The 18,093-nt window shown below is 40.2% G+C and overlaps 1 protein-coding gene across 6 annotated transcripts in view; it reads left to right on the forward strand.

Annotated features, from left to right (window-relative positions):
* The first annotated feature begins 2,204 nt into the window (after window positions 1–2,204).
* Window positions 2,205–18,093, forward strand: part of cuedc1b (CUE domain containing 1b) — a 29,951-nt gene continuing 14,062 nt past the window's right edge. For 2 of the 6 annotated variants that reach the window (XM_082502140.1, XM_082502145.1), the window contains exons 1-6: window positions 2,207–2,375; window positions 6,817–6,917; window positions 8,040–8,684; window positions 9,596–9,723; window positions 12,195–12,321; window positions 16,095–16,353. In XM_082502140.1, the coding sequence (XP_082358266.1) occupies window positions 8,373–8,684; window positions 9,596–9,723; window positions 12,195–12,321; window positions 16,095–16,353 (826 nt within the window). In that variant the 5' untranslated portion in view covers window positions 2,207–2,375; window positions 6,817–6,917; window positions 8,040–8,372. Of the gene's footprint in view, window positions 2,376–6,816; window positions 6,918–8,039; window positions 8,685–9,595; window positions 9,724–12,194; window positions 12,322–16,094; window positions 16,354–18,093 lie in introns of all 6 variants that reach the window. The other 4 variants (XM_082502143.1, XM_082502142.1, XM_082502144.1 and 1 more) reach the window with 4 other exon arrangements.

The raw sequence follows: 18,093 nt of genomic DNA on the forward strand, positions 1-18,093 counted from the left end.
GAGACATGAAAGGTGGAAGAAAGTTTTATTCTCTGTTGAGGAAAATGTAACCTTGATGGTCCTGATGGTTTCCAAGGTTACTGGCATTACAAGCAAATCCCACCAAAGATGTTTTCTACACAACACAGTGGTGGGGGCGCCATAATGGTCTGGGTTGCTTTTTCTTCAGTGGAACAGTGGAGCTTCAGGAAGTGCAGGGGCATCAAACGGCCGCTAGCTATGAAGAGAACATCCCTCATGACTGAGGGCCCTCATCTGTGGTAACGACTGGGTTTTTCAACAGGACAACGCTATAGTACACAATGCCCGCAGGACAAGGGACTTCTTCCAGGAGAATACCATCACTCTTTAGGCCCATCCTGCGTGTTCCCCTGATCTAAATCCAGTTGAGGACCTTTGGGGACGGATGGCAAGGAAAGTTTACAAAAATGGACAACAGTTCCAGACAGTAGATGCCTTTCTTGCAGCTGTCTTCGCCACCTGGAGAAATGTTCCCATTCACCTCATGGAAACGCTTGCATCAACCATAATTAATTTTAGATGTGATCAACAATAACGGTGGAGCTACTCATTACTGAGTTCATGTTTTGAACTCTGATTGCTGTTTTGGGGGGTTTATGGGTTTTTTTGGAGGTGTGGTCCTAAACTTTTGATCAGCTGTAAAACAGCCTGTTTCAGTTTAAGCGTTGTTTATGATAAATTGCATGCTTAATAAAATGTTTTTCTCACTCTCATTTCTTCTTGGACCTTGTTAAGATCCAACCATGCAAAATATGATTTTTTGCCATTTTTCAAGTGGTCTTAAACTTTTGATCAGGACTGTATCTATCTGACGCTGCCAGGTTGCACCTCAGACTCAAGGAGCTCAATGATGCCCTGGTCCACATGTCGCTAAATTTAAGTATCATTTCATGAGGATTTGGCTCAGGCATGCATACATACAAGCATGTGGGCTCCATACAAACTACTATGCAACATTTTAAGTTGTGGCAACGCTGGATCTTTTTTTTCTTTTACGTTTTTACTTCAATTTTCAAGGTGTCTTTGAATTCAGCCCTCTGTAGATTGATCACTTTAATTTCCTGACTTTTGTTCCTAACATTATCCAGTCCATATACAACATGATTTCTCCCACCCCTTTACGATCTGATGTGTTTTGTGAAATTATGTTTTGTGAAGTGATTGATAGCTTATAGCAACAGGAGTAACAGCTCAATGTGGTTGAAAGTTTGAATCTGAAACAAAAGGTTGTGAATAATCAGCTAAAATAGTTCGCCCGACGTTTTAAGAAATAGAGCTAAAACTATCGACGATAAAGGACGAAAGAGTTAAAAAAATATTTATGTTAGACACCAACATCTAGTTGAAACTGAATAAACCAGAGGATGGATATTTTGATCCCAAAGGGTGACTGCTGAATTCTTTTGACGTACAATTGTGAGCAAAATTAAGTCATACAGTCTGTTCCTCAAAATGTTAATACCCACAAGTCAGACAAGCAACAGCCAAGCCTATGTTAATTATTCAGTTAATAGTAGCTTTGAGTCTCTGGCCAATCTTGTTAAAAAAAAAAAAACATCAGCTCGCTTGAAACTTGCAAAACAAATTCACGATGTTTGTTATTTTGCATACCAGTTCATGATGTGGTTTCAGGTAAGTTATGAACGCCAGTCTGGGAGACAGAAACTATGGTGTTTTGCTCTTCAAACACAAGACTGGTCGCATCTGAAAATCTTGATTTAAATTGACGCTTTTCCAGTCTTTCCACATTTCTTTCTGTTCCATAAGCTACTTCAGCTCAAATTTATCTGTTTCGGCCTTGCAGTATCTCAAATACACATTTTTCATCATGTAAGACATCGAAAGACTTTATGATGAAAGACATTTTCAATCTACACCAGAGTTACACTCCACAAATAAGACAACTCTTTGTTGTCACTGCACAGTCATACTTAGTACAACGAAACTGGAAAACTGTCCCATGTCGGCACTAAGCACTACTAAACACAACATGGAAGAAACTGATGTTGGTGAAAATATGGGGTTTTTTTGTTGTTGGTTTTTTTTTGTAAATTACCTTCCCTGTTAACACTTAAATTAATTGATATATTATTTCATAAATGTTTTAACAAATAATATTGCACAGGTATGGGTATGTCTTTTAGTTTGAAGATCAGCGTATTTCATGGCTAACGTAATACATCCGGTAGCCAGCTGAATTTTAACGTCATTTCTGCTGGTACGTGTGTAGCTACTGTATTCCCGCAGCTATAGTTCTAATGTTAAAAGCTGCTGTCCTGCTGGTCAGCTGTTCTTCCTCTATCGCGTGGAGCATTGTGTGGATACTGTCTGTTTAACCGGACATCGGGGTCTCTGTGAGTTTTCCAAGCATTGCTCTTATGTTTGTTTTTTTTACCCCATGTCGAAGGACAAGTTTAAAAGACAGCTTTAACTGTCGGATTGTTGTGTATGCTTGCTTACTTTACCGCTTATCTTTGTAAACAGCAGCTTGGCGATTTCTTAAAATGTTGTTTTGAACAGTATGATTTCTTGCGAGGGAAATGTACTACGTGTTCTTTTAGCATCTGAAATCCGATGAAACATTTTGAAAGTGTCTTAATTTAGGTTTGATGATGCGACTGCGAATCACTTACCGAGGCCTTGGAATGACGATTCCCTGCTCTGAGGACCCTATGTACCTGGTAGTGATTAGTTAGCCAATACAGCTAACATATCGGTGCTAACCCTAGTTTAATTAAAGGGAGCTTAGAATGTTACCCAGTGTTACCTAAAGTACCCCACCCCACCACCACCGCCGTTTTTCACTGAAATTGCGTTAGGATAAAGACTTAATATTGCGAGCAAAATATACATTGAGAGTTGGACCGTTAGCTAGTTAGCAGCGACCTAGTCTGTTTAGAGCACATATAAACCCTGCTACGGTACAGCAGCAGCGATATCAGACCCCCATTAAAAAGCTGTGCTACATTCTAAACTTCTGAGGTTTTAACATGTGACAGTCCAGGGTTTCATTGGTCTGACCCCGTTTGAATGTGCATGAACTCCACATTTGGGCTGCATTGAACTGGATTTATCAGTTCAAAATATAGGAGTCAGCGCTGATGGAGCATAGGGTTCACCCGTTATTACCGCGAACACCCGTCAGCCTTTATGAACGCATCTGCTGTTGTACTATCAAAATATCTGTAATTTCTGCTAGGGCTGCAACTGTCAATTTTTTATTTTTAGTAATCGGCTAGTCTTTGGATTAATCCATCAATTAATCGAGTAATTGGATAAAAATAAATTTTGCGCTATTAATGAGCAATAATGAATATTAAAAATAGAATAGAATAGCCTTTTCTTGTCATTGCACATGCATAACGAAATTGTAGGTGCTCCGTTCAAACTATGCATGGATAAAAATATAAATGGTAGGACAGTAAGAATAAATAACAAAACAAGAGGAATATATACAAAGCAGGAGAAATGCACACATTAGAGGACACAAAGAAAAAACACAGGTACTTCAAAATGAGCTGTTAGAAATGGCAATGTTTTAATAATTTAACTGCACAACAACATCTGTTAAAACAACTAATATAGTATTTTGTTGTATTAAAATAGTTGTTTTGTTTTTTTTAAAGAAAACATTTTCGTAAATGCAAAAATAAATAAATAATCTCAAGTATGGTAATATAAATAAAATAATATATACATGCAACGAAAACTAAGGCATAAAATAAAATTGCCTGTACAGCTCAGTGATTAGCACATTTGCCTCACAGCAAGAAGGTCCTGAGTAACTATGTGTTAGACTGGGCACCCAGACCTGTACCCTGCCTCTGCCACAAGGATAAGCGGAAGGCTTTCTTACATTAATATGTTGCAAAAATAGTTTTGTGTTGCATCTGCTGGATGACATAGATTAAGTGTGTTTTCATATGTATGTGTTTTGTGCATGTGTTTCTGCGTATTTAAGTGTGTATGTGAATATGAGAGTTTGTGTGTCTGTAAGCCTTAAAAGAGTGTGTGTGGTGGCTGCAATGAAGAAAAGCAAGCATATCAGCATTCTGAAGTTTGCCCTGTGCATTGATGTATAATTTTTTTGCTGCTGAACAGACATTATGATGGTGTAGATGTTAATAATGTTAATAATAATTCACTGTCCAAACTAACAGCCCCAGGTCACTGGCTCAGAGTTTTTTGGGGGAAGAAGCTGTTGTGAGATAATATTTGATATTATTTCACTTTAAATCTGTAAAATAAATTTACAAAAGCCTTGAAATAAATATGGTCTAAACTCACAAAATATGGTCTCTAAACTCGCCCCTGTTTATTGCAGGTGTCGCAGGTCACTGAGATGGAAAGTGGGACTTCTGCCGTCAGCCTTCAGCAAGCGGCGTAATTAACTTAGTCTGATACACGGTTTAACCGTCCATCTGCATATTTTAAAGATATCCCACTTGCGTGGCTTTATTTGACATTTTTGCTGTGTAAAACAAATGGTGGAGTATACAGCTACAAAGTTTGCTTTTCTTCACGTCAGAGTTCCACCTCTCAGCTCTTCGTGGTGTAAACAGACTCTGGCTCCATGTTAAACTATGCTAGAGTCATCGTCGCTGCTGCTGTTCTGTCAGTCTGTTGGAAAAACTGTGTGGGCTTAATATTGTGAAACTTTTTATTCACATGCTACTCCTACATATGGTTGTATTCCAAGTCTGTTTTTAGTCACAAATGTTACAGAGTGATGTATCAATCGAAGCAAATCATTTGTGTCAAGGATTTTTTATAATACAGTTATTTGAATTACTAGATGACTGGTTGCTACACTAATATCTGCACAGTTCAAATAACTGTCTGCACAGGACAGGGCTGTAGATTAACATTGTTAGCTCATAGTACTGGTGGTAACAAGGTTGCCAGTTTTGTAGCACAGAGCAAAAAGTTGTAGTGCAAGCATGAAATGTGGTGTTTTTTTAACATTGTGTCTTTTAAATATCTTGTTTGACATGACATAAGAATTGTTTGATTTTCTCCTTTTTTGCTGCTTCTGAGCAGTAGTGACAAAATAAAAGCTGTGCCTTAGCATCGTAAATCAGCCATGGAAAGTCATGTTTTCACTTGCTGTTGTACTTTTAAACCTTTCCTTTTCTTTCAGACGTACCTTCATTTGGTGCAGGTTCTGTGTTTGTGGTGCAGGTTGTGTGTTTGTTTTGTCCTGATGGGCTGGTTTTCTTTTAAAGGTTAGAAATATTGCTCCATTCTTTTCAGCGTGAAAATACGCTTCCAAATTCCAACTCCTTCTATAAGGACCCCCACACAAGATCACTTGGGGTCACTGCACCGGGTGTTCTGATTACCACAGGGATCACTGTTGCCTTCACCCTCCATATCTTCTTCAGTTCTTCTCTGAGGCCTTGGTACTTCTTGAGCTTCTCGTGTTCCTTTTTCCTTATGTTGCTGTAACTCAGTATAACAATCACTACGGCCATCTTCCTCTACTTGTCTACCACTCCTATGTGCAGGTTGGTTAGCCATCATCGGTTTGTCTGTCTGTATCTGAAGTCCCACAGGATCTTAGCTCGTCATTCTCAACCACCCTAGGAGGCGTGTCCCATTTTGACCTCAGGACTTCTAGGTTATACTCTGCACAGATGTTCCTGTTCACTATGCTGGCCGCTTGGCAGCATTCCACGTTTGCTCTGCCTGCTAGCATCTGGCACCCTGCTGTTATGAGCTGGATTGTCTCGGGAGCATCTTTACACAGCCTGCACCTGGGATCTTGCCTGCTGTGGTAGACCCCAGCCTCTAACAATCTTCTGCTCAGAGCTCGATTTCTCGTTCACTTCTTTCATACAGCTTGATGTCAGATATGTAGAGGAGGTGGCTGACGATTGCTCCATTCTGTAGTCTGTATCCGTAGCCAGTCTTGCAGTGATCTCACTGAGGGATTCAGGCCTATGCAGAACAGCAGTGGGGGCAGGTTATCTCCTTGGTAGATCCCACACTTGATGTTGACTTGTGCAGTTGGCTTGAAGTTGACCTCTAGTATTGTTTGCCCCATCTCCTGAAGGCATCAAAACTATGAATGAACAGATATGGAATTATGTAGTAAACACCCCTGTTCACTTCAATTTAAAATAGGATGGCTGCTGCCAGCTAATTGCAGCATTTCCGAACCGTAATCATATACAGGTCTCACTACTATCTTGTGAACTGCTGCCATCCTTCTGTCACAAGTCACCCTGACACTACTCATCTCCACTCATTCCATGATGCCTGCACTCTCTTTTTATATTTCTGATGCACTCCTGGTTCTTTTTCCATGGTTTATCCCAGGTATCTACCTTCACTACCTCTACTCCTTGGATGTTGACCTTTTCACCTGTCTCCGTCTGAAGCTGGTTTTATGGTCGAGCAGAAGCGGTGTGTTCATTGTCAGCTTCAGTCCGGGCCCCTCTGCCTGCAGGGAGCTCTGCTGTCAGATGGAGGCAGTGTAGAAGATATGCAGGCCACTTTTGCTCGTGTTGTTAGTCTGTCAGGCAGCCTCGGAGAAGAGCAAATATGTAACATCCAAAAAAAAGTGAAGTGAAACAGAGTGTTAGAAATAATGAAACGTGTCCACTGCAGCCCTCATTTGTGCTTTTCAAGCTGTTTTTTGATCTTTGAAGTTCTTTTTTTCCTCCTCAGTTCTCCTTTTCCCAGTAAACTCCACTATACCATAAAACCAGCTTTATTTATACTCATGTATTTGGTTTTGCTCCTACTGACTTTCATTCCTCTTCTCTCCATTTCATACCTCCACCTCTCCAGGCTCTCTTGCAGCTGCTCCTTGCTCGCTGCAGATCACAATGACACCTGTGAACATCATAGTCCATGGAGTATCATACTATCACCACTGTAAACAAGAAAAGGTTAGAACCATTTTGTTATTCCACTCTTACCAGTCACCGTCTGTTCCTCCCAGTTCTTCAAGTACATGTTTACCTTTGCCATTTCATTTTTTCCCCTGCACTTCCATATGTCCTTCCTCATGTTAACATCATACCTAGCCAACACCTCATCACCTTTATTCCCTTTATCTACATGCCCATTGATGTAAGCTCCAGTCATCACTCGTCTACCCAGGGACATTTTTTGTTACTTCATCCAACTTAAGCCTCGATTATGCTTTCCATGTCCACAAGTCTGCTGCCTGGTTTTAAGTGACCTAAATTTTATAATAAGAAAGTAAAGGTGGGGCTTCGTACCAGTTTCCCATCTGTTCTTTGTGACCAAGCGGACTTGTCCAGAGAATTTCTATAACTGTGCACCAGCTACACGTGCCCAGGTGCTGAACTTCCAACCCAGTATCATCTCAAAGCATGTAACAGACATGCTGGTCCACCTTGTGGATGTCACATGAAATGGACCCACATACAGAAGTTGCAGTAAGCTGCAGTACAAGCCGTGGTGATATTTTATTTCAAGCCAATGTGAAAACAAATGATTAAAGAGATATTACTCATACATTTAAATGTAAACAAATATCAGCCACCTAGCTTAATCTTACCTGACATAGAAGAAGCCTGAAATGTAGTTCACGCCTTCCTTGGTCAGTAGTGACTTGCTGGCTGTAAATATTTAATCTCCCCCTGGTGAAACTGCAGCTTCTGTATGCGTGCTCTCCAGAATTCCTGATAATGAGCAAGAGACACAAGTCTATGTTGTCTTAATATTATGTTAGCAAATACATTTTTATACTTAATTTTCTTACATAGGCAATTTACTGTCTCACAGCTGCTTTTTAAAAATGCATTATGTACGAGAACCTAGGAGTAGTAACTTTGTTAACACCCTTATGCCAAAATCACCTTACAACCTGGAGGGGTCCCCAGTGATGCTGGATATTTCCTGAGATGCAGCATATGGACATTAGTAATACAATACAGCTTCATTTCCTTCTAACTGATTGAGCTAACTTTAAATTTTATTAAAAATGGCCAAATACTTATTACCACCTCTTTCTAAGATGATCCTGTCTGCTCTCTCTGCAGGTGGCGGCTGTCATGTAGTTAGGCCTTTTACTTCATGGATTTCGAGTCTTGAGGATTTTGAACATTTAGTTTTTGTCACTATTTGTCTAAGTTCCTAGACATTCTATTATACACTTAATCATGTGTAATGCAGTCCAATAATGAATAGAACTAGGTTGGGAAAATTCTTGTTTTTCTAAACTCCAATCAAAATGCAATTTGTGTTAGAATGAGAGACTGACCGAGAAAGTAGTAAAAGCAAGTAAAACCAAAGGGGCCAAAGTGCTTGTGCTGGTAACAGAAGAGCCACCCTGTCAGTAGGTTGGCAGCGCCTGAGGTAGCCAGGGCGTGAGGATGACTAGCTTGTTTAAACGCAGTAGCAGCAATGGAGGCTCCAGAAGCAGCGGAAATGGAGGTGGGGGTGGCAGTGGACAGGGGCAGCTTAACAATAGCAGGCCAAGCCGACAGGTCAGACGCCTGGAGTTCAACCAGGCCATGGAGGACTTCAAGACCATGTTCCCCTCTATGGACTATGAGGTGATAGAGTGTGTGCTGCGATCTAACAATGGAGCTGTGGATGCTACCATCGACCAGCTGCTGCAAATGAGCATTGACGGACAAGGCTCAGATGACAGCTCAGACTCGGATGACAGCATCCCACCAGAGGTCAGTGGAAAGGGTCCAAGGGTACAAACACCAATACCTGCTGAGCTTGACTGGCTGTCAGTGCTGGCACTGTAAACCAAAGCATCCCCTGCATTTAAATTGCACATTAGGGTTCTGGTGATGACCAGGCTTTTACAGTGTTCATGTTTGGATTTGCACATGTTTTGCATTCAGAAACGTGAGCAAGAAATGTGACGTTTTGAGAAACATGCGCATCCAATGTATACAATGCAAAAGCACAATATTATGATGTTTGAACTTTCTTTGATGGTACAGAGCATAGTGGCTCAAATCACATGATAATGGCAAGGCAACAGATGGTAAAATGCATCTAGGAATACAGTAATAACCAGGTTTTAAGTTCAAGTGTTTAAGTTCCATGTGAAGGGATTAAAGGTTACAAAAATCAAAGTATGGGAAGTTTTAAAAACCAGGTTGCTATCTAACAGGATACCTGTAAAAGCAGTCACTGAAAATCTCAAGATGGCTCTGAAAAAAGAATGGATACATGTGATGAGATTTCTCAATCACATGTATTCATGTGATTTTTAGAAGTTCTGTTGATACAAAATTGTATTTTTTTTTTTTCATTTTCTTTTTTTAAGAGAATCTGTTCTATAATGGTTTACAGCCAAAGACTGGAACCGCAGAAATGTCCATTTTTTTAAACAAGTTGTATCAAATCAGATGTTCTTGTCTAGGATGTGGTCATATGCATGAAGGCACCATGACAAGTATAACAATAACACGATGCTAGTCAGTCTTTTTACTGAAAAGAGCATAGCTACTCAGTTCAAGATCAAGACATTTTGCACTAACTTGAAGTTTATTTAGCTGAAAAAATGGAAATCTAGCTGAAGGCAGCTTAAATCAATCAAAGCACCTAATCAAACAAAACTTGTGTTTTCTAGATATTGGAGCGAACTCTGGAGCCTGACAGTTCAGATGAGGAGGCACCTCCAGTTTACTCTCCACCAACATATGACATGCACATTTATGATAGGAAATACCTAGAAGCCCCACCAACACTATCTCCACGGTAAGTAACAAAGACTTAGGTGCTATGTTTTACATAATTGTTCTGTTGATTTTTTTAAATAAAATACCTCTGTAACCTGCTGAAGCCTCAGGCATTGCTTTTGTAAATAAAATATATCAAGAACATTTCTTCAAATGTCTCTTGGACTCAAAGATAAATTGTCTTTTTTTCTAGGTCAAAAGTCAAGGTCACAGTGACTCATCAACATGAGTCCATATTTCAAGAATTCAGATTCTAGTTATAACAAAAAAGTGAAGTGATAACATTTTCCCAGGTTAATGGTCAGTTTCACTGTAATATCACAATGCAGACACATTTTCAGAGTGGACATGGGTCCCTAAAATATCTCAAAATATCTTCAGTATTCATTGTCTGGGTGGGTGTTTCAGTCGTTGCAGTCACTTCAGTGTTGCTATTTTCACAATTTCACATATTTAGAGCAAACGATGCCTCTGTGCTGTGTATTCGAGGTGTTTTAGATTAAGAACAAACAGCTTCCATATATGTATATATGATCATGTTATTTGCTAATAAAATTTTTTAAAACCAATGAAATCCTTCTAATTTTTATTGACTGTATAATAGAAACGTAAAAAATGATCTAAATAAGTGGCAAAGAAACAAATAAACATTGTACGTCTACCAAAACTTGGCCACAGTTGTAGTTGTTTTCATCCAAAGCGGGGCCTTTACAGTGTTTTTATGCTCGCTGCATGCCTCTTGTCGTGGCTGTCATACACCGATTTTGACGTTTGGCACGCTCGGTTGAGCACCTCTCAATTTTTGTAACTGCTGTGTTGCACTGTGGCCGAGTAGGGTTTTTTTTGGGGGGTTTTTTTGTCCTTCCCTGAGGGCAAAGTCTTCCAGGTTTGACTTCCCCTTCCTGTCTCAGCAACTATTTCACAGTGTTGTCTGAGTGGCGCCACCTATCATTCAGGAGAATGCTGCTGCAGTCCCTTCCTATGCCTTAACAGCGGGCATACCGGAGTGACTGTGTAATGATCATGTGGTGGCGAGTGAAGCAACCAATGTATAACCAGAGATTATACTGGTGACCTTAGTTGTGCTTTTATCCTTCAGCAAACTGTGGAGAGTTGTAAAGTACAAAGGCTTTGTTCAAGGACAAAGGACATGGTCTACGTAGGCTGAGTCCTTTGAAGGAACCAACCCCTGAATTTGCAGTGTTTAAACACAAACGGCCCAGTACAGCTGTTGTGTGGTTTTCCTTTTGTGTTTTTGATCTTTTGTTTTTCCCCTTATTGTTGTTTCCTTTTGATACCTTATTTTTTTCTTCCAGGCCTACATTTCAGACAACCAGCAGTTGACCAACACATACAGTCCACACAAGGAGATGCATTCTTTTAATTTTTAAATTTTTTTTTATGTATTTATTTTTTGGAGGATTGCACATGTCTATGTACGTTGAATACCCTTAGTCCTTCAATCTGTGTAGCAGAATAACTACGCAAACTGACACAAAAGCAGTGCCATCCCCCATAAGAGTCCTTTCCTTTCAGACAGTGTATCCCCTGAGGAGGGTCTTTTCTGGGGTAAAAGTATCTTCCTTTTCATGTAGACCCTGGTCCATGCAATTGATGAAGAAATTTTCTCTGACGCTTTGTGCCGCCGAGAAAAGTTACTGCAATGTGAAACTTTGTAACTATTATTGACTTCATGCATTGCTTTAAGTGGCCATTTTTAAAAAAGGAAAATGAGCATAGGTGTTTCCCCAGTTACCACTATATGTGAAGGACAGTGTCACAGGGAATTTGTAGAACCTTTTTGTTGTGAGGTGAATGTCCTGCTTGGCTGGGGCCTTTCTGTGTGGAGTTTGGTCTGGTTTTTCTGACTTCCTCTCACAGTCCAAACAGACACATGTTAGGCTAATTGTCGATTAGACAAGTAGTTCAATAGTAAAACTGTAAAAGCACCATGCAAATGCCAGTGTGGGTCCGATCCTGTGCTGCTCCTTTAACATCTGTATCAGCAGCTATGATAATTCATCCAAAGATTATTTACTGCAGTACAATAATGCAGAGATATGTAAATAGTTATGGGGTGAAAACAGACAATACCAAACAGCCCAGCTCCTTTTGTGACTTGAACAAAAGGCAGCATAAGATTGTATGTTATATGCAAACACTGACAATGCTTTAAAGACCTAAACCAAGCAAAGAGTTGGCACGTCTTAAAATCGAATTAGCCTGTTTTAATTGTTTGACAGTATTATAGATTGTGTCTAGGCCACATTTGCAAACACTCACCAGGCATTTTCTCATTCATAACATCATTTTCCTGTTGAGATATATGGGGAAAAATAGATGTTTCTTGTCTCTAGCACTCCCTAGTTATTATTGTGAGAGCACCATATAAAGGATTTAAATAATTAATAATAGTTTCAGATAGAGACAACTTGAAAATGCAACTGGTAGATTTACTAATCTGTCCTGTTACTCCATGGACTCTCCTAGATCTAAAGCCCAGCCTCCTTCAGCTCACCAGCAGGTTAGAAGCTACCGTAACTGGAACCCTCCATTGCTTGGAAATCTCCCTGATGATTTTCTACGGATTCTTCCACAGCAGTTAGACAACATTAAGGTAAAAATGGGATTGTTTTTTCCCAAGCGTTCACGAGATGGCTCCTTTTTTTCTCTCCTTACTGTTAAATACTGTTAATACCATTAATGTCTTTTTCTTATGTTGGCCTTGTTTGTTTTTTGTTTTTGTTTTTTTTGTTTGCTTGCTTTGTGATACTGTAATATGTATGTAGTTAAACGAACAAAAACAAAATAAACCTGTCAGAGACAGAGAAAAGCCTTACGGAGTGGCTGAATTAACAATCTGGGACATGCTTAAAAAGAAGAATTGCATTTGTTGGTTAAGAAAACACCTTCATAACGTATCCAAGTCAAGAACGTTGTCAAGGAGGTAGTGTGTCAGCCTTCACTGACAGAAGATTGTGTTCTGACAGCCAAACATTTCTGATGTGGCTAAGTTAATTATGTTAATTATATTACTGGGGGCAAGAAGGAGAACATCTGGTGTAATTCAATGCAATTCAATTTTATTTATACAGCGCCAAATCACAACAACAGTTCTCTCAATGCACTTTAGATTGTAAAGTAGACCCTACATACAGAGAAAAACCAAAGAATCATATGACCCCCTGTGAGCAAGCACTTTGGCGACAGTGGGAAGGAAAAACTCAATTTGAACAGGAAGAAATTTCCGGCAACGGATGTATCGCCAGATATGTTATTTAAATATAGACGTTTGGTATCCACAGGAATGTCAGAATCTCAGCTAAAAGCGTACAATACCATTTAAACAACCACCAAACAGCAAACAATTAAAGAGCAGGTAAATCCACAAAACGATGTAAACACAAATCGCTGATCGTTCACCCGACATGCTGTCGGGTACTGAAATCCAACCTCTCACAGATTCTGAAACTGCAGGTTTCGTTGTCACATTTTCATCACAGAAAAGTTTGTTTTTCACTTTCTTTTTTGAGCATGTTCTAATCGCTGTTATAAAATATCATGGTCAACGGTATCAAATGCTTCTGGCTACACTGAGGTCTAGCACGACAAGCACAGAGATGAGTCCACTGTCAGAGGCCATAAGAGCATCACTTGTAACCTTCACTAAAGCTGTACTCTGTACTTTGATGAGCTCTGAAACCTGACTGAAACTCTTCAAATAAACGATTTCTCTGCAGATGATCAGTTTACAATAGAGTTTACAATAAGTCTTTCAAAAAAATGTTCAGATAAAAGGAAAGGCAGCTAGGTTAAGTGATGGCTTTTGAGGAAGTAATTAATTTGATGGTTTGGAGGAAGTAATTACTGAAGTTAACTCAGAGAGATAAATTGGAGAAAAACAGTCTAAATAAATATTTGTGGTACACAATGTTAAGTCTGTGAGATTATGAGTAATCTTTTCTCTTAATGGTTAAAATTTATTTTGTGAAGAAGTTCATGAAGTCATTACTAGGCAACATTAAACAAATGGTTGCCTCAACAGTGCTCTGACTTTTTGTCAGCCTGGCTACAGTGCTGAAGAGAAACCTGGGGTTGTTCTTATTTTCTTCAATCAGTGCTGAATAGCGGGATGTTCTAGCTTTATGGAAGCCTTTTTATAGAGCAGCACCAAACTAGCTACAAATTTTTCAAGAGTGCAGAGCTGGATCTCCAGTTTAGTAATCCTAGCCTCTGATCTTGTTCGCGAGTGATGGGAGAAGGGAGCCGGAGATCGACAGACGGATTGGGGCTGCAGCTGCAGTGATGCGGACGCTGCACCGGTCCGTCGTGGTGAAGAGGGAGCTGAGTGTAAAAGCGAAGCTCTCAATTTACCGGTCGATCTACGTCCCTACCCTCACCTATGGCCACGAGCTGTGGGTAGTGACCGAAAGAACGAGATCGCGGATACAAGCGGCAGAAATGAGGTTCCTCCGAAGGGTGGCTGGCCTCTCCCTTAGAGATAGGGTGAGAAGTTTGGCCATCCGGGAGGGGCTCAGAGTAGAGCAGCTGCTGCTCCACATCGAAAGGAGCCAGCTGAGGTGGTTCGGGCATCTGACAAGGATGCCCCCTGGGCGCCTCCTGGGTGAGGTGTTCCAGGCATGTCCCACCGGGAGGAGGCCCCGGGGCAGACCCAGGACACGCTGGAGAGATTATATCTCTCGGCTGGCCTGGGAACGCCTTGGTATTCCCCCGGATAAGCTGGAGGAGGTGGCTGGGGAGAGGGAGGTCTGGGCCTCTTTGCTTAGGCTGCTGCCCCCGCGACCCGGCCTCGGATAAAGCGGATGAAGATGGATGGATGGATGGATGGATGGCCTCTGAAGTTGTAAATGGGCTATGTTTATTACAAGTATCGTTATTACTCAAGGAGGCTGAGGAGTAACTAAAATCTGACCGAGCAGGAAAGTGCAGGAGGGACTATGACCTGCGAGATAAAGCTTGCTGACACTGGGCGTGACATTTCATTCCAGAATGGCTTGATAGTCTGGAGATTTAATTGTACACTGCATAGATTCAAGACACCCTGTGTCACATGCAGCAAAGCATCCCCAGAACATGTCCATGCCTCCTCTGTTTTTCACTGTAGGTTCAATGTTTTTTTTTTCTTTGCTTCATTTCTACCCCTCGACTGTTAAAGGCTGCTGGGGTATTATCGTCACCCCACTGGGCAGTGTGGACACTCAAGTTTGTAAATGCAATAACTTGAGAACAAAGTGATGTAAGAGCTTCAAATTGACACAATTGGTGTGTCAAGTGTGTGACGAGAATTTTCAAATTGATCCCACAGGTGCATCTACTAAAAGTATTGAACAAGTTTGAATCTCAGTGATCTTGGTCTCAAAGTCAGAGTAAACTTTCTGAAATTCTTGTGAATATGAAGCTTGTCCTGAAGCTTGTCCCAGGCTATCGCACAGCTAACACGGAGAGACAGACAAGCGTTCACACTCAAATTCACACTTTTAGAATTTAAAATAATAATAATAAAATTATAATTTTATTTCATTTTTTTCTGTCACCACTGAACTTTTTTTTTCTTTAGTGGAAAATGATCAACAGTTTTGTTCACATCTGTGTACCCTGATCAAAAATTAGACCCCCTCCAAACAGCTGCTCTGTTTTTTACATGAATTCGTGTGTTGTTTATTTAGTATTTATCCTCACCATTGTCTTTTACCGCCTCATCCTCATTTGATTTATTGACCTGCATTTAACACACAGGCACAGCAGTTTTTCCATCAATTTTTCTTCACATCTACCTCTTAGTTTATTCTACAATACATTTGTGACAGGGTCTTTCTGTGTGGAGTTTGCATGTTCTCCCCGTGTTTGCGTGGGTTCCCTCCGGGTACTCCGGCTTCCTCCCACCGTCCAAAGACATGCACTTTGTGGGGATAGGTTAATTGAGAAATCTAAATTGTCCATAGGTGTGAATGCGGGAGTGAATGTGAGTGCGAATGGTTGTCTGTCCCTGTGTGTTGGCCCTGCGACAGACTGGCGACCTGTCCAGGGTGTACCCCGCCTCTCGCCCTATGACAGCTGGGATAGGCCCCAGCGCCCCCCGCGACCCTGAAAAGGATAAGCGGAAGCGAATGAATGGATGGATGGACATTTGTGGCCAGTGCTGGTACAAAATTTGTTTTTCATGCACTTTTCTGTTTCAGTTATTATTTTGATTACTTTTTTACATGGTTCTATGATGCAATGACGAACAGTCACAGGGATCTCATAAAGGGTTTTTTTTGTTTTGGTCTTTTTTTGCATTTTTGGCATTGGTGCCACTGGTTTAGACAAAATAATAGTAATCCTGAGTACAGATTGATACATACATTAATCCTTTTTTTTTTTTCTCAGCAGAGCTCTCAGAACAGTCTGTCTCAGCTGTCACCGTCCTCCTCGTCAGTTTCTTCATTAAGTCAGTGGACAGTGCAGTCTGGTTCTGGGTCTGCTGCCGGAACCACTGGGGGTCCTGGTTTAACAACAGCAGCTACAGAGCAAGACAAGAAACTGAAACAGTATCTGGAAGATGAGCGTATCGCACTGTTCCTGCAGAACGAGGAGTTTATGAGAGAGCTACAACGCAACCACGAGTTTCTCATTGCCTTAGAGAAAGGTATTCCTGTTCACAGTATACACAGAAAAATTCTGCCATTAATGTCAACATGAGCCTGTGAGTTCAAAATTCAAATTCAAATTCAAATTCAAATTTTATTTGTCACGTACACAGTCATACACAGTACGATATGTAGTGAAATGCTTGGACAACTGCTCGTGACCTAAAGAAAACAAAAAAGGAAAAGGCTATGAATAAGATAGGAAATAAATATGAAAAATTAAAAAGGGTAAATTTAACTAGGAAGGAATAAAATATAAATTAAGGTTAAAAATGAAATAACTGTACAACACAAATTAGAATGAAGGGTAAATTTAACTGGGAAGAATAAGATAAAGATAAAATATATAAATTAAAGTTGAAAATAAAATAACTGTACAACAAAATACACAATATAGAACTATATAAGAATGTATGAAGAAATCTAAATATAAATAAATATATACACAATAACAGCAGCTGTACAAGTATTAACTGGAAATGAAGAATATAGTGACCAGTGTGTGTTGTGCAAAAACAAAGTCCAGAAAGTCCAGTGTGTGTGTAAGAACCATATGTGTGGGTCAGTACTGTTGCACTGCCTCATCTTATATCTTATTGTACTTACCTGATGTATTGGAATTTAAAAAATACTTAATAAGATACTGTTAATACTGAAGAGCTGTCAAGTCCTTTTACAGTGTTGTGCACCTAGCCCATCACACTACCACAACCATGCTAATATGACTTGTTTGTTTATTTCATGAAGTGCAGTGTTAGTTTTACGCCAGATGTAATCGGATGTAATCTTCCATAAAGTTCAATGTTTGTCTTGTTAGCCACAGAATTTTTTCCCAAAATCCTTACGGAAATTTTTTGCCAATTCTGAGATCAGCCTTTTGCCTCTTTTGCACTAGCACCTACTCGGCTTGACTTGACTGTACTCTGCTCTACTTGGTTTTGGATGATCCACCTGAATGTAGATGGGTTTGTTGGACCAAGGCTGAATGAAAGTTCTTTGTTGTATGTGACACAAACAACACAACAAGACATTGAGGTGATGGCATAGCTGCTGCTAAACTGATGGTAAACGTTTGCACCTCTTCACTGGACTTCCAGTTTAATGGTTTAACGAGACAGACGTGTGAAGTAACTGCTTATTGATGGACTTAATCCACTAAAAACGTAATCATTGACGATTTTTCTAGAGTTAAACCCACGATTGAGTGGGGAAGGAATCACAGGAGGCTGACAAAACACAAATATGCCTAAAATAGAAGATAAAAACAACTCAGCGGCAAGAGCTAGCAATGTCTTGCTCGACTGGAAGCTAGATACTACCTACGTAATGGAAAACCCTAAGAACAGAAAGTCAAGTCCAGCTAAGTAGGTGATGGTGGAATAGAGGCTTTTGCATTCTTTTTGGTCAGCAGTGGATTTTGCCTTGGAATTCTTACATGGACAGAGTTTTTACCTGGTCTCTTTCTTAGTGCTGAATTATGAGCAGTCAACTTAGTTAAGTTCAGTGAAAGTAAGGATGGAATTCCTTTAGTGTATTTTCTTTTCTTTTTTTTGTGACCTCCTGGATGAACCGTTGATGCTCTTTTGGAATAGCATTGGTAGACCTTCCACTACTAGGAAGGTTCACCACTGTTCCAGGTTATATCCATTTGTGGGTAATGGCTCTCACTGCGTTTTGCTGGAGTGCCAATGCTTGGTAAAGATTTGCAACCCTTTCCAGACTAGTAGATATCACTTGTG

This window comes from Aulonocara stuartgranti, assembly GCF_965226115.1.
Source record: "Aulonocara stuartgranti genome assembly, chromosome: 14".
Lineage (NCBI taxonomy): Eukaryota > Metazoa > Chordata > Actinopteri > Cichliformes > Cichlidae > Aulonocara > Aulonocara stuartgranti.